Below are 25,108 nucleotides of genomic sequence, written 5' to 3'. Positions count from 1 at the left end.
TTGAAAGGAGCTACAGTTATTTACGGCTTGTAGCCGCATGCAGCAAAATTGCCCGAACTAGCGTAAAAGTTAGAAAGACTTAACGGCTCCCACTGGTTCTACTTCGAACACAGAAGAGATTATCAGAGCAAGTTTTGCACTGACCACTCGTCGGTTTACTTCGCTGAGATGACCGGAGAACGAGCGTTACTACACTACATGTAAGTGTTGTTTGAGCAAATGAGCATTTTTAATTGTACATTTACAAAAATAAAGCTTCTCATCATAAACAGAGACAGTTCAATTGTTTTCTGTCGTTGTTTTACTTCTTAGTATAATTTCTGCCTTCGTAACAAAATTAATGTCTTTATCGAAGCACTGTTTAGGTTGAGAATTTGTGTATTTCGCTACAGCTGTACATGTTTTGTCGGCGGGAATCTAGCAAAACTTGTTATTTTAGTACAGTTTTAACACTACTGTTGCTAACAATGGTCTCTGTGAGCCATATTTACTGCAGAAAAATAGCTCGCTTCCAGTGCGTTTGTCTGAGTCAAAGGGGATGTTTAATTTGGGTCAAATTTGTCAAAATTCCGAAGCAAAAATTTGGAAGCCAACTTACCGTCATCAACCCGTGCTCTGTCCTCTGATAAAGCACGCTGTTTCAGCCAATCAGAGCGCGCGTTATATGGAAACTTTATTATAATATAAAATACAATACACTACAATTCACAAAGCTTCTTACCAACAATATTAAGCTTCAAAGGCAGCTGTAAATGTGTTTCGGAAAATACAGAAAGATCCGCCAAAACACCCTCACGACAAAAGTCACAATCGATAGGGTTCGAGCTTTCACCTGGCAAACACTGTCCCGTCCCCTAGTAAGAGGACACGGTCACAACGCATTTTCATTGGAAGAAACAACAACACATACAATTGGTCAAAAGGTGTTAGACATGTCTGTCACGAAGGACGAAAGTGCAACGCTACAAACGGAGGCTCTGGGGACGAGAATGACCTTTTCCCGCCAGCAATGTCCCAGAAGCCTTTGCAGGTTGTCTTATGGAATGGAAGCACGCTGACCGGTATTAATCACTTGAGCATTGAGATGCCCATGTGGATGGTGCGTTGAGCTCTCCATGTGTAAAGAAAATAATTTACGAGCACAGAACAACCAAGTAATTTGATGGCTGTGATTTGCAGAGAATTGATTGTCTGATCAAACTTGAAAGGCGAGGAAATGGCGATGTTACAGCACTCTCTCTGCCTGCGTGAGTATTATTTTGTGCCAAGTTATTTTGCATATTTGCTCATGAAAATCCTAATTGTTGAACACGGATTAAATTTTTATTTTGGCTCTGATTTGTTCATCTATTTTTAACAGGAAGGTTTTGGTTAACGTCTCCACTGCATTTTCGGTAAGTATACGTAATAAGTTTAATTACAAACGAGGTTGCGTGCGACATGTACTTCACTCAATCACGGTACAGACTGTGCATGTAACATGATGTGTTCATGCTTCATCGGCTCTTGTTTAATAGTTTAAGAACTAAACTGCACTTGTTAGCCTGTCAGCAATGTTTCTTTGGAGGCTATTGGATTTCTAATATTTTTATTTGTGTTTTTTAAGTAATGGTCATTCAGCATGTGTTTTATCACATGATTCTGCGCATTCTGATAAACATGTAGTGTTTATATGACGTATGTATGTTAAATACTAAATTTAAGCCTAAGTTAACAGCATAAGCTTATACTTGAAGAAGCGAGTAATTATAATCAATTTAATTTTTGGCAATAATTTACCATGTTTTTTCAGTTAAGCACATGACCTCCTTTCTGGGTTTTATAAGTAAACACTCCCAGCATTTATTGTTGGCACAGGTGTTAATTTGAAGTCTGATATTATTTTATTTGAAAGTGATTTGATGCAACCAGTTCACGTGATTACTAGTTGTATTAATCACTCCACATGTGCATATTAAGAATGTTTATACTAATATTTATTATTTGTACACATCCTTTCTGCACATGCAGTTTACTTGCTACACCATACATAGAGTGCTTACATAATTTATAAAGTGAAACCCGTATTAATCAACAACAGGGCTAGGGACTACTGCTACCACTTCATGTGGATATAGCAATCTTAGGTGTTTGGCCAGTCCTGAAGGGTCACTTTCTTTCTGGTTTTCCTATATTTCGTAACCAAAATGAAAAATAACTTACTATATACTGTTACAGTATATAATAAAAGTATGAAATTTTTGCCCCATGCACCATTTAAATCTCCTCTTTTGAGCTCTTCGTTTAGCCGTATGACAGCTTCAATGCCTCTTTAAGGGTTAAGTTATAAGAATGATGGTAATATAAGGGGTGTTGAACAATGTTTTATTCCAAGATTGCCAAGACACTGAGACCCTTGTGTGTAACACCAGGACTTAGACCACAATAAAAGGAATTAAGGTGATTCCTCAGAATTACATTGTCCATTCCTTACAAAATTTTGCATCATCAGTGCGCATGCATGAGTGTGTGCATATACACAGCATCAAGCTATGCTCAACAATGAAATAAATGTTTGTTTTCTAATAAATATGTTTTATTACATAATTTTGGTGTGCAATTAGTTCCCTAGTGTAGTCCATCATTATTCAGACACACCTCTTTTTTGCAGGCATAGATGTCAATTGTCAAGTTATCTCTCTTGCACTGGATATGATCATAAATCAAGGTGTTATTCTCGCCATGTCAATCCATCATCAAATGTTGTAAGCTTTGTTAACACAGCTCACATGCCATCAAGATTTGGAGTGTTAGATCTACAATTCAACACAAGTCATGTTACACAAAGATTCAAGTTTGTGCATAACTGTTTGTATGGAAGATGTGGTGTTTCACACAGGGCACAACCATGTTCAAAACTTACTGGGAATCCTTTGTGTTTTCCTTTAATGAAAACTACATCGAGCAGGACATTGTTTTATAAAAATGTCATAGCTTTTGAACCTTTGAAAACGTACCCATGGATTCACCATAGAAGGACAATTTTTACCAGCAGTATAAGTTGTGACCCAGCAGCTAGTAAATTAGGAAAGAATCCAAAACTGTGGGAAGAAGAGGAGAAAAAATCCAAGGTTGAAGAAGCTGTTGAAGCCATGAAAGAGAAGAAAGAAAAACTGAAAGAAAAAGCATTTCAAATGGAATGCAGTCCTGAAGAGATAGAACCAATGGTTGCTGTGTCTCCAAAACTAAGGAAGACTATATGGCAAAGAGTTAAACATGAAGTCGTGCATTATTACAATGGATTTAAGCTGCTTTATTTGGAGATAAAAATTGCTGCTAGGATGTTGTGGCAAATTATGAATGGAAGAGTACTGTCAAGACGTGAAAGACGGCAGGTAAGTCATAAGCATGCATGTTGAGCAAGTGAGATTCAAAGTTGTTCCTTTCAGGTACTTTCAATTAATAGGGGCAGTGAATGGTCATTCAAAAACCGTGTGTTTTCGTTGAATTTCATGGATGTCGCAGTCTCATTTTGTGGGCTTATGCATTATGCATGCATAAGCACAGTTAAGCTATTAAGATCTTGTGGGTTCAAGGATATGATGTCACATGACAGAGCTTTTAGAGCATGAGTAGTCTGTGAGATAAAGTGGGTACTAGTATTTTGCGTGATTGTTTTTGAGTAAAGGCAGCCATTGCTATATTTGTAGTGCGTAGTTGTTGCTAGCTCTAGTCATATTGCGTTGTCAGCAATTTAAAGACTATATTCAGGTTTCTCCGGAAGCTCTGGCGACCTGCGAAAACCACCATCCACTTGGCCTGAGCGCACCGGCTACGCAGGGAAAATATATATACTTTTTTGTGGGATCAGCTTGGCAAGGAAAGAGATTGTTGCCGGCTACTTTAAATTTTTTTCAGACTACAAATTTTCAGGAGAACCCTGATATTTGGTATGCAACAAAGGTGGCTGCATAATTCCATTCATCGATAGCTTAGATAGCGGCTTTTAACTGAAACTTTGCCAAGAATCATGTGTGAGGGTTTCACTTGAAAAGTGTTTTTCTTCTGTGGAAGTTTATTTCAAATTTCCATAATTTATTCAAGTCTCATTGTTTTTTATAATTACTTTACTTTTATTGCTTCAACATTTTTATTTTCCTTTATAAACACAAACCATCTCTTAGTACATGTAGCTTGGAGTAGAAGAAGAGGAAGGAAATAAAAGAACTGCCCACACCAGGATTTGAGCTGCCAACCCTTCCATCCTACTTCTGATTCCCTGACTGAATCCTTGTGAGGGAATACAGCTATTAATTCATCACAACAATCGGAAAGACAAATACATTCCTAGCAGAAACCTCATTTATTATTGTACTTTCATCTTTCTAGTACTTGCCTACTTGTAAGACTACAATACTTAACCTAATGAATAAAACTAGCCAATTAAGCCCACAAATACGCGTTGCGGACCTATTCTTTTTAGTGGTCTCATAGTCTCGACTTATTGCAAGGCTAAGAAAGTCTTGAAAGACCAATTTGTTCGTTTTTTTAATTTTATTTTATCAACACACTTTGGAGTCTCAGCCTTGCAATTGAAGAAGTCATAATGTCTCGGACATAACTCTCCTTGTGATTGCAACATGACATGAAAAAATGAGGGATAGTTTGCAGTCTCTACAGTGTAGCTGTGAAACATACTTGTTCCCAGAAGCCACCATCCTTTTGGGCTGAGAAGGAGAATGCAAGGCTCTTGGGGACAAAAAATGGCTGTGAGATGGTTCAGACTGTGAAAGTGTGTGTTTTTTAAGTTCATAAAATGATTGCTCTTTCTAGATCCTACAGGTATATGAGTCAACCATCAGTCTTGCAATTAAACTTTTCTTTACCAGTGGCTTTGAATCACTCATCAAGGGATCATCTTATCAATGTTCACTATATGATCAACAAAACATTTGTGCCTGGCATTCCACAAGTTACATGTATGTTGTCACCAAGGTCAGGGTGTCGTCAAATAAGGACACCAACATCACCCATGTCCAGTATACATGAATGGGTACAATTCGTCAGTAAATGAGGCTTGCATTGACACCATCAAAACTACACAAAATAATGGTGAAAGCAGCAGTTGATCCATTGATGATCCAAAAAAGTTTATATCTGGCTTTAACTGAATACAACTTTTCAAACAATGTTTACACCATACACATACACATATATATCCATGTCATGTGCTCGATCAAGTTGAATACTTTATGATAATACAAATTATATTTTTATTCTTAGTTTCTTCGCACAGTCTCAGATATATTCCGTTTGGTTCCATTTCTGGTGTTTTTACTTATTCCATTTATGGAGTTTATGCTGCCAGTGGTCATAAAACTTTTTCCAAACATGCTGCCAAGTACATTTGAGGATAAATCAAAGAAGGTAGGGAATATATTATGTGCATGCATTTGATTTTCAAAAATTAAGACATAAACTATTATTAGTAAATCTGGTTTTAAAAAGTTTTTTTTTTTTAACAAAGCATTTAAGATGATTTCCATTCCGTACTGCACAGTCTCAGCACCCTAATGTTTATAAACATTAGAATTCTCACTGGATGTGATGTGAATCAATGTTATTTGTTACAAACCACATACCTTATCTTTGAGGGCTTTCAATTTTTTTTCCATTGGCTTCATTGATTTTTACAGCTGCGAAGTTTTTTCATCAAGTGATATGAAAAAGAATGAAGCATAAAGCTTAGCATCGATAATGGCAGTTGACATGAAACTTTGAATTTACTTCATGTAAGTAGTTGCAAAATGTTGACATTTTGTGATGTCTTACATGAAACAATAAAATTCGTAAACAAACTCCCAAGAGTGTGCAGTATGGACTGGAAATCATCTTTAAACTTTGTTTGTCTGCACATACAGTACAACCTGTAAGTATAAGAAAGAAACTAAATTCAGATATATTTGCATTTCCCCTCTCTACAGTGGAAATTGATTCTTTTTAGATCACAAGGTATTTGGTCTCATAGAAAAAAAATAGGGGAATCCTGTCATAAAGGTGCTCTGGTAACTAGAATCTGGGCTATTCCACAGTATTTTGTCAATGCCTTCAAATTAGCCTCAGTATGTTATGTTTTATAATGTAGTACAGAGTCTCAACGTTACATTTCAAATGATTTTGCATATTGACAAGTCGGTATTGCTGCATAAATTAGAATTTATTATAAAAATCATGAGACAGCTGTTGCAGAGACTACAATTAGATTGTTTGTTTAGAAAAAAAAGGAAAAGCTGATCAGAAACCTTTGGCAAGACCACAAGTTAGACAGACTCTACTACTGGCCTTTTTCTCTAAAACAGCTGATTCAATTTGACCTCATCATTAGAACTACTGGTATGCAATATTTGCTTTCCATTGGCAAAATGTAGTTTCTGCAACATTTTCAAACCTTAAATTTTCTTTGTGAGAGGCCAAATGAAGCTTCGTTGATGTAAGTATGATAAGTTCTAATTTACCCTTAGAGGGAAGTTGTACTGCAACAGTTTTCCCTGAATTTTCCTTTATAAGGTTATACATGTAATATTAAGTATTTTGTTTTTGTTGCGAACCACAATTCTGCTACACAAATGTACATCTGCTGAAAAAAAATCTAAAATTCCCTAATATATTTTCAGTCACAGTGATAGGATTTGTGTAGCAAATTTCTGAAATTATTATTTTTCATCATGAGGACAAGACATCTACATGTATTTCAGCATCCACTGTTTGTAGCCTCAACCTCTTTGCATTCTTTACCATTCCCTGCTTGGTTTTACTTGGCCAACATTAAGTGAACTGCCACTAGTGAACTTCTGAGCTTAGAGACTTAGCTATTCTAGCAACTGAATATATTACTTACTTGTATTATACTGCATTATTATGCTCGATTGCCAAAATTTGTTCTTTATTTACTTTCTGCTGCCTTTTTGAGTTATTTTTTTGTAAAAAAAATACCTCTTAGTTGGCGCATCGGGTATGTTATGGACAGGTCAATGGGCGAGTGAGTGAGTAAGTGAGTGAGTGAGTGAGTGAGTGAGTGAGAGATGTATGTATGTCACACCAATCAGATTGGATCTACTATAAACAGCCAATCAAATTTCTTGTTGTAAAGGTAAATGGTATGTGAGAAGATTTGATCCCGATAGAGTTCAGAACGGCCATATTTATTCTTCTATAAAAGAGGAGGAAGTATTCATATATTGGGTTTACTTCGACATTTTCTGTGGGTTAGGCTGAGGATTTTAGTTAAATGAATGAGATGAGCCTTGAGGTTTGAAACAGTTCGTGAGTTAGTAGTATGCAAATGCAACGATATATTTTTATTTTTAGTTACAAAGGTAACTTGATACTTTTGTTTTTCACAAGGAGTAAATTCAATTAGAGGTCACGAATCGTCGCTTCTAGTTCTTAGGACATGTTTTAGAGGGGACGAGACTTAAAATTTGAAACAGTTCTAACGTTTACAATAGTAAGTGCGGGTAACGATTGTTTTGTTCTTGTTGTATGCAAAGATAACGAGATATTTTGGTTTTTTAGTTACAAAGTGTAATTTGACACTCTTGTTTTTCACAAGGGAGTAAATTCAATTAGAGCGGACGAATCGTCACCACTCTTTCCCACGAGATGTTTGCTATCTTTAGTAACAAATGGTAACTTGACACTTGTGTTTTTTATATGGGAGTAAATTCAATTAGAGCTGACAAGTTATCGGCTATTGTTTCCAGGATATTAAACAAAAAAGAAGCTTTCGTTTCTGGACGGTTTTTACGTCTCTGCAGTAGCAGTTTAATAGTTTTATTCGATGACATTCATTTCAGTCTGATATGTGTAAAGCTAAAAAGTATGAAAACTGTTCAAATGTTCTTTGAAGACTGCGTGGCACCAAGTTAAAGTGCTATTTAATTAAATCAGACTTTCAAGGTGTCAGAGGTTTTTTACTCTTTCTTTCTATTTTCGGTGAAGTTGTGTTGCGTTGTGTTGTGTAAAAAAGGTAAACTTATGACTCGTATAAAATGCGAAAAGGTCTCTAAATTAACTTGAGTATTTTGGAGCAAAAATTCCTCTTGGGGGTTGGAAGGGTTATGTGATCGGTGAGTGAGGGAGTTATGCATGTGCGCGTGTCACACCAATCACAGTGCGGGTTGTATCAAAGAACGAATCAAATTGCCTGTTAGAAAATAAGATGGTATCTACATTAATCTGAAGACTTGTCAGATTACTGTAGTTTGTTCAGTCAAACATTTTATGGCTTACTATTTAGCTATCTTACCATGACCGATGTAACATCGCAACCAAAAAAACTTGTCAAATTAACCAAATCATTACTGTACCATGAATGCTGCTATCTCCAACACTTCACACAAAAAATAACTCTTGTACGCCTTGCATGCCTATGTTTATTAACAGTATCCTGATGTAGTCTCCACAACAGCAGCATCACTTAGAATTGTCAATCACAACGGAAACATACACAACATTAGTTGTTATTATAAATGTTTTGGCAATTATATTAACTAGATAAAATGCCCTTACAAATAAAGCAGACATGTATTTTTGATTTATCCAAGATTCAGAGAACGTCTCACTTAACTTTGCCGGAATGAAAATAATGGAATTTCTGTGTAGTCTCTGCGACAGCCACTCAACTTATTGTTGCATCACACTCCTCTGATACAGAGTGAAATTACACTAGTGTTATGCATAGCTCTAATGGACATCTACCACACAACAGCAGTCTGCTTTTGCTTTGTAGACAGTCTACATTTATAGATATATGTATATAATAAAAGTCTCTGAATGTAGTCTCTGCAACAGTAGAATACTGTGGAATGATCCTTTTGGTAAAATGTACTTTATTTGAAACTTTCTTCATTCTCTATTACACTAGTAGCATCTACATGTGGAAACCTCTAGAAAAATCTGATGAGTCTCCTGCTTAAATAATAAGAAACTGATTTTACATGTGCGTGTAAATTGTTTAAAAGGAATAATCGCATTGTGTTATCTGGTTTACTCTAAATTCTAGTTTACTATGATAAGAATTATATCAGCTGTAAAACGGACGTAAGTATTGAAATTTGTCTCAAGAATACAATAATGTAACAACCTTTTTTAATTAATTATCAGGAAGAAAACAAAAAGAAGCAGTTGAAAGTGAAAATTCAGATGGCCAAGTTTTTGCAGGACACAGTTGAAGAAATGGCAGTTACAGCCAAACAGAAGAAAACACAAGAGGTCGTTGCTGAGTTTGCAAACTTCTTTGAAAAGGTGATTCATAATAAAAATGCTAATGCAGTTCACCTGGTCAAGTATCTTACATAATACATGTATTTTGTTATAATTTTTCAAATTAAAACGTACATGAATTAAGGAGTGTAATAACAATGATGGTGGTTTGGATGCTGATCTTATAAACATAAGGATATTAGGGGAGCTCTGGCAGCCCGAAGGGCCGCCAAGGGGAGCCCCATACTCACTCATATAGAAAGAAAAGGAAACCCATGAATTGATTTTCTCATGCAGGGCTCAAAATTAACTTTTTCGTTTGGGAGCCAGCTGGCGACTAATGGGAAAAATTTGGTTGCCAGATCGTAAATTTTGGTCGCCAACTTATTTTATATATAACTCACATGGGAACACTAACATGATTTTGCACGTTACTTTGCATGCAAGAAAGTCACAAATGAAGAGCTTAAACTTTTGAAAACAGCACGAGTAGGACTTATAAACTGTTATAAAGATACCTTTGTTCTCAGATTATAGGGAGCTTAAGCGTGCGTGTTTTTGAGATGCGGACGGCAACCGGAAGAGAAGATTTCGCATGCTTGGACTGTATTGTCCCCCAGATTTTTATACTACTCAGCTCTAATGAAGAAGAGATACTTAGCAATGTGAATATGGTTGTGTGAGGACAAGTTTAAAGTGAAAAAAGCTCACTTCCGGTTACCGTCCACATCTCAAAAACGTGCGTGCTTAAGTTCCCTGATGTTTCTGGTTCGCAGGTGATGGTTTTCTTCTAAGTTATTTTAAATGGAACGAAGCACAAAAACTTTTACGTCCGTGGTTTTCGTAATGACACAAACACGGGTCCTTTTGTATTTCTTCAAAACGCAGTTCTTTATTTTCGTCGCCTTTCGCCGCTGATAAACAACACTGTGCTTGGTCTAGGCTCCTACACAACTGATCACATCTGCCGCCATTGTTCTCGCGTCAACTGAAAAGTGCACGGTGTTGTAGTGTGCCCGCGATCCCAGTTTTGGAAGAGGCCGCTGAAACAATATGGTGCTTGGTAAACGCAGTTTCGACGTGTCGAAGTAATTTTTACGATTTTCTTGTAATATTCAGACATTATTTTAGTGGGGACAGAAAGGTGAATTGTCTACTAGCCACCAGATCCGAATAATTTCCCTATCTAAAGATTTAAAAACAAAAGTTGTGTTGTGGTCATCTTTACTTATCGTACAAATCGTGAGTCGCCAGCTGGCGACCAGTTCTGAAAATTTAGTCACCAGTGCTCAATTTTTGGTCGCATTGGCGACCAGTGAGTCGCAATTTCAAGCCCTGTCATGGTTATCATGGCTAGCGGTATTGCTCGTGGGCATGTACGCATGACAATGACAACCACGACGGCGATGGAGCCGTGCAAAATGGCAGCCATACGCCAGCCAATAGGTTGACAGAGAGATGCACCCTTGGTTTATAGCGTCCTTCTTTGATATTGGACATCCATGTCATGGTCAATAATTATTGACACCTGTCAAAACAAGGTATTCGTTGACCAGCATCACATGGCCATATTGCACAGTCAAGTTTAGAGCTCACTGAGGTCACATGTTTTTATGAAGTTGACTGCTGACCAAATGCAGGTTTTCAATTGGATTGCGGGCTCATGTCAGGTTAACTTGTTGTAAAAAGGGTCAGGTTGTTCAGAAGCCGGTTAACTCTAACCCAGGATTGTTAAAGTTAATCAACGCAGGGCTGGCATTAGTAGCTGGCAGCCGGCGATTATCGCTGACTACTCTGACAAAAATTTGTGGCTACTTTGTGGCTGCTACACAAAATGACACCAAAAGTTTAGATACCGAACAAGTCTGACCAGCATATTCTTTTCCTTGGTAGAAATGTGAAAATTAAATCATCTTATTTCCGAATTGCAGGCTTTTCTTCCAAGAAAAGTAATGACAAAGTAGGTTTCTCAATATGTCATTAAGTTCACGCTGCACACCGAGTAGTTACCAGGACTCCTCGCTGCTGTTACATAACATTTCAGTGTGACATCGTACATTACTGAAAAGCCACAGGCATTTCTAATTTGTAGACAAAAACTTCTATTATTTTTTTATTTTCTCTAAATATGATTACAGGGATAGGAAGGCATGCCTTAAAATGTCGCCAGGAAAAGGCGTAAATGGTATTTGCAGGGGCTTCTGTAACCTTAGCAGGCGCAGGAAGAGCTTACTGCAAATGTAGACTTAATAAAAGCTTTTTGCTCTTGATTGTGATTGTCTTTCTGGTGGGGAAATACCTTTTGAAAACTCTGGAAATAGCATTTGCGAGACTCTAGATTTCAAAATTTTCTTGGTGGTGGGGGGTTGGGGGTGCCTAGTATTTCTTTTATCAGCAATCTACTTCAAAACTTACTGAGAATAAATATATACAACAACTGACTAATCATTAATACTGTTCTTTTCAACACGTGAGACTTGATAGGAAAAGGCAATTTTTGGCAATGTCAAAACTTTAAATTCGTTTTGCTTCTGGGGGACCCCTTGAACCCCCTGGACCCCCAGCAGGGCTCTGGCCCTGCACCCTGCTGGGGACCTCAGTGACCCCCAGACCCCTCACATGTTGAGGGGCTCCGCTCCGGCCCCCATAGCTGTCTACTTTTAAAATATCTCCACCTACTTTAAATCTTATTGACAGCCTTGCAACGTATATTTTTTTCTTGTATACAAATGTTTTTCACTGCTTTTGTTTTGTGTATTTTGAGGACCTTGAGATTATTCAAACTCAAAACTGGGAAGGCCAAACAACATAAACAGAAAACCTCACTGCAAAGTTACAAAAATCAAATGAAAATTCTCGCTTATCCTGGCTTAGCTTGATCGGGGTTTCAACAACCCAGCCCAGGTCAGCTCCACTTTTAGGCTTGGCTAAATCTATATATTAGATTCTTATTACTTATTTCACTCTAGTTACTCTCAGTTAGATGGACTATGTAACACTTAGCACAGTGTTTCACTGTATTTCCAGAATAACAGAAAATTTGATGGTGAGCATGTACCTGTGCATGTACATTGTATGCTTGACTATCTCGTTGGTGTTTGAAATGCAATGCAACACTTACTAACTTTGTAATGTGTGATATACACATCTATGCATTGTGTAGTGTTTTGTTGCAATAGGCTACGAGTAGTCCCTCTTTCGCTTAGTCCGTCGCACATGACGCGAAAGAAAACTGCGAGAACTAAATGGCCGTGCGAAATCCTTGAGGTGATGAGCATGTGAAAGGAGTGACTACCACTTAAGCCCAAGAGTTTCAATTATGTGTTGCTCTCACAAAGCAAACAATATGATTGGCTTATGTTAGGAGTGTTGACAACATGTTGTCAACATTCGAGATACGTGTGATGTCTTCCAGGAATGTTGTAGAACCGGAGCAAATCAAAGAGGTACCAGAGAAAATTGAAGCATTGGAATTGTGCTTTACAACCCGTGACGTTGTTGCGAACCTGCCAACAGGCTTTGGAAAGATTTAAAGTTATCCAGTGTTTTGTTTGGCAAAGCTTTCCGTCTCCAACCTGACTGTGAGCGTGTTAGTGATTTCGCTGCTCAACAGCATCGTCCAAGTCAGCAAATATAAATTCACTGAGCTTGGCCTTTCTTCTGTCCATTTGAAAGATTGAACCGGACTTTTACTTGAAACCGGACATTAACCTGAAACTTTCGGCTGCTGTCGGCAAACATTTCACCACAGTTGGATGATCTCCTATGTCAAATACATAATGTAAATTCTCGGTTGAAACTTGCAATTTTGGCAATGACTTTAAGATTTACACCTACAGACACAGTGAAAATCATTACAAGATGCCTCTTTCACCATCTTGTTTTTAAAACTTCTTTGGCAGTTTCACTGAATGAAGATATACTTCTCATGGCATATGTTTTTGCCTGGCTACTCGAAGAGTAGAGTAGAGCAATTTTATTCAGAATATCTCCCGGGGTTATTGACAACACGCGATAATAAGAGGACATCAAGATGAGAAATCCTACACTGCAAAATCACTTGGCTGTTTAAGGGCAAACTCTTGGGCTTAGGCAGTAGTCCATCCTTTTGCACACTCCTCGCCTCTAGGATTTTGCACGGCCATTTTTTTCTCGTGGTTTTCTTTTGCGTCACGCACGACAGACTAAGCAAAAGAGGGACTACTCATAGTCTACCAAAACAATAACCTGGGAAAGTTTTCTGAGGTTTTTACAGCAAGACAGTGCCTCAAAGGTCAACATGTAGGTTAAGTTGTACTATTAACTAAATAGACACAACTTGGCAATCTACTTGTACTGGTCGTGAAAGGGGCTCCTGTGTAAATGCAGTGACCAATTAGAGGAGAGCTGTGGATTGCAACATACCAGCATGAACATTGAACGTGAAATGTTTTTGGTTCAGTTGCAGGAATAGGGAGCATTATTAATTTTTTGCACAGGGTCTATAAATTATAGTTGTTATGCCACATACAGGTACAGCTATAGCTGACCAGCACTGTATGTATACACCTAGCCCCAGTTGTTTGAAGGCTGGATAATGCTATCCAGTGGACAAGTGTTCACAAAAAAAAAATCACGCTTAATCTGCTGGATAGTGATTTATCCAGTAGATAGTGTAAACCACCTTTCAAACAACCTGGACCTGTATTGTACACCTGGATGTGAATGGTTACATGGCTCAAACATTACACTAAGTTAGCATTGCTCAGCTCTGATTTTACTATTATTTTTCTGGAGGTGTTTCAATGGCAAGAGTACATGTACATGTATGTTGCATGTAGGTTACTGACTGGACATGTACATGTAGGAGGCTCTGCACACTGTTGTCTCATTTTTAACATTCTATCAACAGATTCGGAGCAAAGGAGATCAACCTAGTAATGAAGACATCCTAAGATTTTCTAAACTGTTTGAGGATCAAATCACTTTGGACAACATGAGCCGTGCTCAACTCAAAGCAATCAATAGACTACTGATGCTGCCAACCATTGGAACAAACAATTACTTGCGATTTCAGCTACGGATGAAATTGCGTCAGCTTAGGGCTGATGACTTGGTATGATCTTTGTATTGCAACTACAAAATTAACAGAATCAAAAATACTGTGTTCCTGTTCTGGAATCATGATAAAAATATCAAAAATAATTTCTGTACTGAGAGTACAATTAAAAATCTTATTAAAAGTGGAATATTCTGTTCTGTTCCACCAAAATTGAAGTGTGAATGTTAAGAAAGGTTACATGTATATGATATTCATTATGGTCTTGAGGGGGCTAAAATGGTGTCATAGATGTTGGCTAATTCAAAGCCATTGTTGTCTGTTCAAAAAGGGCTTTCATAATTGGATCTCAATTGCCTCCCTCACACGATGTTTGAACATGTTGCTTTCCCTGGCAAGCACTTTTCTTGCCAGAATCCACTGAATGTCCTGTGAGCTGGCAATGTCCATGAACCAGAGTCTTTTCAAATTGAAATAAAGTGGCAGGAGGAAATCATAAAGTAGGTGGTGCACATCTGGGTCACAGTTAAGGCAGCCATGTGGGCAAAAGTCCTGAAGTGGGTTACCCATTCCTGCACAAGGGAGATGTGGTGCTGGCCCAGGAAAATTTTGAAAATCTGTTTGCTTTGAGGTGCATTTATTGATAACTTGCTGAATGCAAGAGAAGTTCACTTACAAGATGCTAGATAATGCTTTTCATTCCATTGGCATTTGATCATGTTTTGTGTGCAATTCTATTTCATTCAACCATAATAAAATGAATCAACTGTAATTTTATTATAATAGTTTCAATTATGCCAGTTCAAAAAACAAGTTTCAATAGTACCATTGTTTTAGTTTTTGTAACAAAAAAGAGCTGCAGATGAATCAAGCCAATTATGGTGAATAGATTGAGGCGACTTCCAGTGATATCTTCCCTGCCACACACATGACATATCAGTAGAAAATCAGTAATCTCATTTTGTTTCTGGTTTGATTTTGTGAGTTTTCGTTTGTCTTAAATCCCGAACACTTGCATTGGTGAAGGGTCTTATTGTTAAGACACCTTTTAAACCATCCTTTACCATACATTTGGAGCACTTTTAATCGTAATGAGTAACATTTCATGACGAAGACTGCTTGCATATTCAACGTGCAGACGCGTAGAGGCTTGGTCAATTTGTGGCCAATTCAGCTGAATTGTAAGTTAATTGTTTTATCGTCGCTTTGAAAACTGGATCAGCACATAATATTTGTTTACTGTTTTTTATCTGTTTGCCTTTGGCACTTTTTAATAGTGGCAATGAAAGATGGCCTCTGCTTGCCAACAAATGCGATTCATGTACGACGCAACGCCCGCCAAAATTGCTCTCGCTGCGAAGTTCAAAAGGTACATACAGTGGCGGATCCAGACCTTGAGCTGGGGGGGGGGGGGGCGGGGTGGCGGTGGGGTGACGTTTTGTTTTTGCTTGCCCTGCCAGCTATCCTTCCTTCTGCGAGTTTTGTTTGCCCCAAAATAAGGGGGGCCCCTGCCCCTCCCCTCCCCTCCCCCCCCGTGGGCCCCTCCACTACATCCGCTACTGACATATAATAGCCACACTGTTACCTTTTTCAGCTGTTCACTTATTACCTCAGAAAAAGTGGATCATGATTATGTTGGTGAAATAATACTGTGTATAAGTTAACTTTGTGACAAAAAAGTATGTGGCACAAATGCTTGAAGGCTAATTTTGAAAACCCTGATGAACAGCTGACGAATTCCTTGAAAGATGTTCCTCTACTCTAGTTTTTAATAAACGAGAAGTTTCACCAGCATATTCTTTGTTACATTGTTCGCAGTGGATGTAATAGACTGTTCTGCACTTTTTAAGGTTTTCTGTTTTATCCTTAAAACACGTGCAGTGTACTAGTTGTGATTGCAAGGAATTGCAAGGCTTGTGGACAAGTGTGGCCTGGTGTGATTTAAATGCTCTTTGTATGGCATTGAAGCATATACTCTCTTCAAGTTAACAGATTCTTCGGACTCTCTCAAACCTGATCCAGTGTTCAGTATTGTTGGCATCCAATCAGGGTAGTTGTTGACTTTCAAGGCTTAAAACGTGTTGAATTTCCTTTACTTTGTCATCTTCATGCACCTCTGCTCAAAGTAGCAGAGGGCTAACTACAGCTCTTTTATATTGTAGATGATGGTTAGAATGGAAATTCAGGTATTGATCAGTATGAGTCGGTTTGCAGTATATGGTGACCTTTGTTGAACCATAGTCGTTCAGGTGTAGGCTAGTGTCAAGAAATGGAATTCTGCCATTCTTTTCTTCCTTTTATTGTGGCTGATGAAGCTCGGTGGAACCAAACCAACTATTCCACTTTTAATAAGATATTTAATTGCACTCTGAGTGCAGAAATTATTCTTGATGTTTTAATTACAAAATTAATCTTATTAAGGTTACAGTATACCTTCGGGTCGGCAATTTTCTTCAAATTTGGATTTTTGGGTCAAAATAGTGGTCGAAGAATAATCTCTAATTTCTGAAAAAAATTTTTGAAAAAGGCTAAATATTGGCGGAGAAATGGCGGTTTTACGTTTTCACCAGAAGTAAAAGTTTACCTCTTGATTGACAGCCCTATAGCGCGTATGCAATCAACCGAAATGATTTTCGCGGGAATTACCTATATGGATGTCACGAATTGACTACTCAGTTGATCAGCATTGTTGTTCTGACTACCCAGCATCTTTGGTATTAGGCGTGTCTCTATTAAGTTATAAGTAAACATAGACCACGTTTAAACCATGGACCAGTTCGAAAAAGTGAAAACAGCGAAGAACGAATGAAAATACATCAATGAGTGAAGAAGCGAAAGTTCGCCACGCGGATGAAGCTATAGTTATCGTATAAGGCGGGCAAATATTTGTGGTAAGAGAAAAAAAAGGTTCTGTAAAAATTTCGGAACTTGACAGCAATAACAGGGATGCTGACAGAGACTCTTCTGATGAGTCCGATATCGACGAATTGTCGGACTCATTGAGACCATTTGAAATATTATCCATGCACAGTTGTCCACACACAGTTGCTCTCCGTGCTTTCTTTTGTTTGTTTCCTTCGCTCAGCCACTCTAGCGTTCGTATCCTTTTTAGTCTTCTCCATTTTGCCAGACCAGCTTCAAGAAAAACCGAGCTACAGAAGAATTATCTCTCTGCCTTCGGTTCCTTGAGCGCATTGCAAAACACAAGAGTTTTTTAGAGATTCGCGCATAAATTTCACCAGGAGGTTAACGGTAGTAAACTTTCCCTACACTGATTGGCTTAGTTATCTGAGAACCCAGTTGAAGGCGTTTGTGGGCGGAGTTTGTTTGCGAAGCAGAAAATTTTTCTTACCGCTGTTTTCTCGAATAAATTTTTTCACTTGAAGCAGACACTTTAAAGAGTTATAACTCAAAGGGAATTTGTTCAATTGCTCTTAAATTTGGACAGTGGCTAGTTTAACATATAAACTACAAAAGTGTGTCTGGGAATTGAGAGCGATTTTTGTACAATCACTCCACATTTTTTTAATCCTATTTCGAAAATGTTCTGTAACTTTTTACTGCAATTGAATATGCCAAAACGCAGAGACATATTTTAAGCGCTTTGGGCCCTGAAACCAAGGAAAAAATTAAATTGGCGAAAAACGAAATTCGCTTTGACTTGTAGCTTTCAAAAGGTGATTCGGGCGCTCGCATTTAGTGGTCGTGAAAAATTCGACAATTCAGTTTCATTCAAAATTCTTGGTATAGTTTGATAGCCAGCCCCATAAGCTTTAATTTGATATAGGGGTTTAGGTATCTACAGCTTAAACTGCATGCGCTACATCGCTTGCGCGCGAGACACCCCTGAAGGTATACTGTAACCTTAATGATTCCTGTTTCGGACAAGTTAAATGTATTGGAGTTATTCTGAGAAAAATTAACCTGCAAAAACAACAATTATTACTGAATAATGACAATATCCAGATAATGTAAGGGTAATTCAAATGCATGTGGGCACTTTAAGCATTAGTTAGATAACATTCTGATTTACATATAATTATATCTGAGATTTATCTCTTAGCAGTTAATTGCAGTGTTGTAAAATTCTAGTAACCTCCGTAGATTGCAAGAGTAAATTGCTCATAGGAAGCAATGCACAACCTCAAATATGTTATGCCTGTAAATTTCCTTTTATTAGAAAAATTATATTTAGTGCCGTAGACTTGCTGATCAGAAGTAGTGGTAAAATTTATTATTATGTCTATTTCAATCATCAGTTAATTCAAAGAGAAGGTGTTGATAGCCTGACAGTGCAAGAATTACAGTCTGCTTGCCAGGCTCGTGGTATGAGAGCTATTGGTGTTCCTGCAGCCAGATTAAGGTCACAGCTTAACCAGGTATATCTCTTTCCTCCTATGCTGATATCCTGAGTTTGATGTGCTAGGAACTTTTTCATTTGTCAAAATTCATCTTTAGGCATTTTATTTTAATTGAAAGAATCCATTTCAGGTCTCTAAGTGGCTATGAGCAATTTGCTAGGGATGCATGTGCCTTGTCAGAGACTGACATCTGAGTCTATATTCTTACAGTGTGTAGCTGCTTCTTGCTGCAGTTTGGCAGAGACTCTGTGTAATACCACTACACCATTACACCATTCTACAGTCATGTAATTATTAGACTTACAACATATTGCAATCAAAAAATATTAATTAATTAATGAACTTACATTTACATTACATGTTCAATGTTTTGTGGCAATCATTATCTTCCAATTAGTTATCTTCAGTGGTGAATTCTAAAACTAATAATGCATGTAGATGGTGACTGTGTATATTTCATGTCGTTTTGGAGAACATGCAAGACAAATTAAATATAATAAGTAATGTAGGTTACACGTCTTCATTTAAGCTTGTTAAAACTGTAGCCCTTTGTTCAAATATAACTTTCAGCAAAAGTTGTAAAGTAAATAGAAGACCTCTATGTCATTTGTTCGCGGTTGTCAGAGCCTGGTCTCCCTCTGCTAACTGTGATGTGTGACAATAATTGTATTGGATTAGCTAGTGCTAAATTGAAGGGAATATGGCAAGTGTTCATCCTAATTGTCATTATTTTTTGTTTGTAGTGGTTGGAACTGCACCTGGATGAGCAAATCCCTGCATCTCTGTTGCTAATGTCCAGAGCACTGTACCTTCCAGAAAATGTCAGTAAGGTTGATCAACTCAAGGAAACATTATCCCAACTACCAGAGACCTTGGTGAGTAATACCATGTGCTCAACACTCCACACTGTAATGTTTGCAAGCTCCTGTTAGACCTCAAAGACAAAGGGTAAAAAAACTTTCTCACCTCAAGTGGGTAAAGAGAAGTGATTAATAACTGGAAAGTACATTCATTTTAGTTACATGTACATAATTAATCTGAAAATTTAAATATTATTCTTGAAGTCACAGTTGTCACTAGTTCCTAACTATAGGCTCATGTGTGACACTCGACCAACAAATGAGTTTGTCTTCAGGTGGAAGAGGCTGAAATAAAAATCTGTGAAGTTTCTGGAGAAGAAGTGGACAACAAAGTTCGTTTAGATGTTCTGAAGAAAGAAGAGCAAATGATTGCTGAGGAAAATGAAGAACTTCTTCAAGAGGAAGAGGAAAAAAAGAGAAAGGTGTGTAGCTTAATCATTTGCACACAACTGTGTTTCTCCAACAGACTATCTTATCATTGTACCTGTGATGACTGCAGTGTTAATACAAGGGGTAATCTTTTAGGCATCGTAGGTAAGCCTTAAATAGTTAGCATGATGGACTCTCAAGAGAGTACCCTGGACGAGTTCATTGCACTGTGTTCTCGGCAAAGACACCGTACTCTCACAGTGCCTCTCTCCACCCATGCCAGGTGTACATCATGAATACATGCAATGCGGGACTAGCATCCCATCCAGTGGGGAGTAGAAATAGTCTTAGTTAATTTATGCTTCACAATCCACTAAAAGCTCTGGCGCACGTGGCCTGTCTTCTTATCAACATTGGTAGTCAGCTTGTCTTACAACATCCCCAAAATGCACAAAAAAAAAAAAAAAAAACTGTTTGTGACTGGTTATTCATTGTTGCCTTATAAGTTTGTTGACTTTTTTACTGTCATTATTATTTTTACAGATTGAAAGCATTGCTGCTGAGATTTTGCAGGTATATTCCGTAACCGTTATGACACATGTAGTAGTATTAACGTAACGCGACTTTTTTTTTTTCAAAATTTCAAACTTTAATCCACCATATGAAAATGTCTCAATCGCAAACATTATCCAATATAGCTCACCAGTATTTGACGATGAAAGAGCATTTTGGATATGATGTCATGTAGCCATAATTATTGATGCTGCCAAACAATAACATTCTTGTTGGAAATCAAGAGTTCTCAGTTTCCTTATGTGTAAATGTCCATGGGAGGAAAAAACGATATTGGTTTTAGACATACTTGTCTGTTTTGAGTGATCCCAAATGTGTTACCATCAAGGAAATTTGTTGCTTGTCATTTAGGAAATACTGTCTGCTAAGAGTAAAGTAGTTTGCTCTGGTTTAGTCGAGTTCTAGACACGTCACGACAGGGACATTTTCTACGGCGAGCGTTTCACCATTCATTCTGTTATTTTCCTCGAAACTTTTCTGAAGGACAAAGCTCCAGAAGTCCAACCAACTGCTGAGGAGGATATTTCTCAGGAAGACTGGTTATCAATTAAAGCAAGCCTCGCTCAGGCTAATGAACGAGAGGAACTGGAGAGAATCAAGGAAGACAGAGTGGAATATCAAGAGGTACAGTGATTCAAATCTAACTACTGCAGTGTACCTTCAGTGGTGACAGACTCATAGCTAACTTGTCCTGATTCTTGCCCCCTAGGAACTTCGCGAACTGGCATCTGAGGATGAAAAACATGTGCTTAAAGAATCACTTGGTTCATCTCGACTCGGTAGAAAAGTGGATTTGATGATAAATAAGATTGAAGATCGTTTGAGGCTGTTAGAGACTGAAATAGATGAACAGCCATCAGAACACCAGCTTGATGCCGACGGGTGAGTCTCACTATCTTTCATTTGGCTTGGGAAAACCAAATTATTCGCCTGTATGTGACGAAAACGTACAAGGCAAACAAGTCCCTTTAATGTCGAGATAATTTAAAAGTGAAGTGATAGAGGAGGGGAGGGAAAGTACTGATGTTTACGAGCTTACCTCATGCTCTTTGAAGTCTTTCATTCCACACCGCGGTATCTAAAGTTCACGAAGACTTTTACTGTCGGTAATAAGTGATAATACCTTATTGTACATTAGTCCTTCCTTCCCTTAACTTATATTAGAAAACAGTCCTAAGAAAATACGCGTGCTCATTGGTTAAAAATCCTCCTCACAGATATCTCGAAAACGCAAAGAAGTGGCCGTCATTTTGTTAGCAATCGTATACTGTTACGCTACTCACTATCTATCACAGATTAGTATAAATCTACTAGTGTTCTATCACGAATGCCGTTCTCTGATTGGCTACGCTACTCACTATCTACTCTGTGATAGATAGTCAGTAGCGTAGCAGGGTACCTTTGTTAACAAAATAATGGCTGCTTGTTGGCGTTTTCGAAGTATCCGTGAAGGGGATTTAGACAGTTTTAAACGACTAGTAGATTTATACTAAAACAATTAGATTATTCGCTCTAGATTTTTATCGCGCGATAGAAATCGAGAGGGAATAATCTTACTATTTGATAAATAGTGAGTAGCATAGCCAATCGAAGAGCAGTATTCGTGATAGAACGCTAGTAGATTTATACTAAAACTCGATAGAAACACATAACTAGCACGAGCTGTTGACGTAATGATGGCGCGAACAAAGAGAATTTACATTTTGATAATCAAAGTTAAAGTTGTTTTCCTTTTTTTTCGTCGCGGTGTTTTCTAAAAGAAATAGAAAACATGTTCTCCGTGTTTCTACTCGTTCTCCCAAACTTCCATTCGTGTTTCTATTTAACAATAAGATTATGAGGTCGAGATTTCTATGAGGTGATAGCTGATGAGGCCGAAGGCCGAATCAACTATCGCCTCATAGAAATCGAGAGCGAATTAGTAGAATTCTAACTGAAATTTGCGTCAAATAACGATTCCAATTATTTCTGGTCTTAGTATTAAACTTCAGACTTTAGAGAATTTGCGCGGACTGAATTAATCGTCAATTTGACATTTGCGGTTGTGTACGCGCGCGTATCAGTTTCTTTAAAAAAATTTGAGCTTTTTTAATCCAAGAAACCGTTAATGCACTCCTTTTAGTTTTCTGAGGAATTTTGTTTATTCATTTGTTTATAAATGTTCTTTCGAAACTTCGGAGAAACGGGGAAACGTTTTAATTTTGTCGACCACACCAAGCCACTTTACACTAATGGCTGATAGTGTGCAGTGGCTCAGCCAATCAGATTACGGCATTTGCATTAGTATAGTGGTAGAATTCTACTAAATCTCGATAGTAACACGGTACATATTTTCTATTTCTTAAATATCAACGTACCCGGTTTTGTTTTGTTTCAGTGATGGTAAGATCAGTTTGCAGGAGATGATATCTGCTGTGCGCAGATTAAAAGACGCTCCGAGTGAAGCTAAATGCCAAAAAATCGCCGAAATGCTAGATCAGGATCACGATGGCGCGCTCGACCTAGGTGACGTGGGAATGGTAAGTGACAAGTGTTATCATTACATTTAAGTCTTACAATTCGTAGGATTTGAAATTTCATCATTTAGTTCCGTGTCCAGTCTGTCTAGAGATCATGAGAAACGATCGGTAACGGAAAATTGTAGCATCAAAATTTCACGCTTGATTTGGACACTAATTAAAAGAGAATGAAAATAGCATTGAGAATAGAGAAGGAAATGAAACGAACTCAAGATGGATATACTCAGTGGCATGTATCTTAAGTAAATAATTGACGCAAAATTATCCGAGTCGGTCTCGAAGTCAGTACAAAAATACCTCTTCCCGAATGTTTGATTTTTTTAATTACATAGAGTGAAATTTCATACTTCTTGTTCCTCACGGTGGATGCCATGTAAACTGATAGCTGGGATGAAAACCAATGATATCGTAGCTGGTTCACCGTAGATTAGCCGTTCGTCTGCCATATTAAAGCCGTCGGACGAGTAAAGTGAAACAAGGTTTTAGTTTCATATGTAATCGGAGTGCTAATCAAAGGAATTGTTTTCCTTGATGTTGAGAATCTGAGCGAAAAATAATAAAAAAAAAAACTTTTATCAAACGAATTTTGATTGACAAGGCTGAAGATGTTCGTGGCAAACGGTTTTTCGGTTCCGTTATTTCTGAATCACGGTGACGGCATAGTACCGGAAACGATCTTTACCGTGAAATCCTAGGGCTTCCGCCATACTTCTGGGAAAATCGAGAACCCGTACACAATCTGTAAGCTCGTAAGACAAGCTAAATACAGTAGCTAGAATCTGTTTCAATGTTAGCCATGCAAACCTGTCTGTCTGTGATGTATCCTGATGTCTGTGGTGACCTTTTGTTTGTACAGTTCAACCCCTATTAAACGGCCACCCTCGGGGAAATGGATATTGGCCGCTTAAAGGGGTCTGGCCGTTTAATAGGGGTAAAAACACTAGACAAGGCCTCATCGGAACTTTGATTACTGGCCGCCTAATAGGGGTGGCCGTTTAATAGGTGGCCGCTTAATAGGGGTGCGACTGTAGTTTTATCACTCTTTAAATAATTCAAATCATGTGTCGTCTTGCAGATCGTTGAGCTTTTGTCAATGGAAGATGTAGATATTACTCCTGAACAAATCAAAGACATCGTCGACCTACTGGAGAAAGAAAGCAAGCTGCGAAATACCAGCACAGAGCAATCAAACAGTGTTGCAGAGAGAAGCGAGTAATATAAAGGAGATATCTCAACTCGCCATACACTTATCTTCATTGATTTTTATTTTAGTGTTTTTTTTCTTCGTTAACAGCATTAATAGTGAAAACTTAGGCTAGTTCACACTACGCCGGAGAAATTTGAAAAGCTTTATTTCTACGGTTAGGCCTACCGTCCACACTCAATAATCCGTCACGAAAACAGAGCTTTTCAAAAACGCTTTGAAAACCGGAGGAATTTGAAAACGCCTGCTTTGCGTTTTAATGTAGACGGAAAACATTTTGAAGACAATGATGACGTCACGATAATGATGTGATTTCTCTGACCGAGTTGTACTCAATCCAAAATCCAAAGGTGACCGGTGATTGTTGCGTTTTCAAATTGCTCCGGCATACTGTGGACGGACCCTTAACAATAATATATTCAATCGTTTTCCAATGTACATAGCCACTTATTTACAGCTTGAAATATAGCTCGCTTGATTTCTTACGCCAACGTGATGCTTTCGTGGCGTGAATTTCATTGCTTCGTGATACAAAATAAATTGCAGAACAGGAAATACTGTCAATCAAAGTTAAGTATATTTTAAAAGGAGAACTGAGATAGTACAGGAATTGTATGGGTTTAATGAATTCATTGGCCTAAGAACCAAGATGGTAAATTACTCGAACAAAAAGCAGGGTGTACTGAATTTCGAACACTGGTCATTTTTTTTTTATAAGTAACAACAGCTGAACAGTCAAGTTAAACACCTTGTTGAGAAAAAAACTCTCCTAACCTGCGCTACTTGAGAGAATACACGCATGGGTAATTGTGGAGCTATAGTTTCGGTGTGTTGAAGTCTTGGTGTATGTAACTCGAAGGGAATCAGCGCAGTTGATTTTAAGATAAGAAATAAAGATAACAAGCTGATGGAAAGTGACGATTTTTGAACATAATCTTTCA

The 25,108-nt window shown here is 37.9% G+C and overlaps 1 protein-coding gene across 3 annotated transcripts; it reads left to right on the top strand.

Annotated features, from left to right (window-relative positions):
* The first annotated feature begins 1,072 nt into the window (after window positions 1-1,072).
* LOC145479969 (mitochondrial proton/calcium exchanger protein-like) lies at window positions 1,073-25,073 on the top strand. 3 transcript variants are annotated; one of them, XM_081458452.1, is made up of 14 exons: window positions 1,074-1,247; window positions 1,361-1,394; window positions 2,651-3,374; window positions 5,263-5,406; window positions 9,145-9,285; window positions 14,135-14,338; window positions 18,541-18,660; window positions 19,386-19,517; window positions 19,778-19,924; window positions 20,415-20,444; window positions 20,928-21,068; window positions 21,154-21,326; window positions 22,822-22,963; window positions 24,039-25,073. In XM_081458452.1, the coding sequence occupies exons 1-14, from the start codon at window positions 1,217-1,219 to the stop codon at window positions 24,177-24,179; spliced, it is 2,304 nt and encodes a 767-aa protein (XP_081314578.1). In that variant the 5' UTR covers window positions 1,074-1,216; the 3' UTR covers window positions 24,180-25,073. The 3 variants fall into 3 exon arrangements, with proteins under 3 accessions (XP_081314579.1, XP_081314578.1, XP_081314580.1); XM_081458453.1 differs by lacking the exon at window positions 20,415-20,444 and having other exon boundaries at window positions 1,073-1,247; XM_081458454.1 differs by lacking the exon at window positions 14,135-14,338.
* The last annotated feature ends 35 nt before the right edge of the window (window positions 25,074-25,108 follow it).

This window comes from Orbicella franksi, chromosome 2 (assembly GCF_964199315.1).
Source record: "Orbicella franksi chromosome 2, jaOrbFran1.1, whole genome shotgun sequence".
Classification (NCBI taxonomy): Eukaryota; Metazoa; Cnidaria; class Anthozoa; order Scleractinia; family Merulinidae; genus Orbicella; species Orbicella franksi.
The sequence above is the reverse complement of the archived record's forward strand: the minus strand, read 5'-3'. Positions and strand labels throughout refer to the sequence as shown.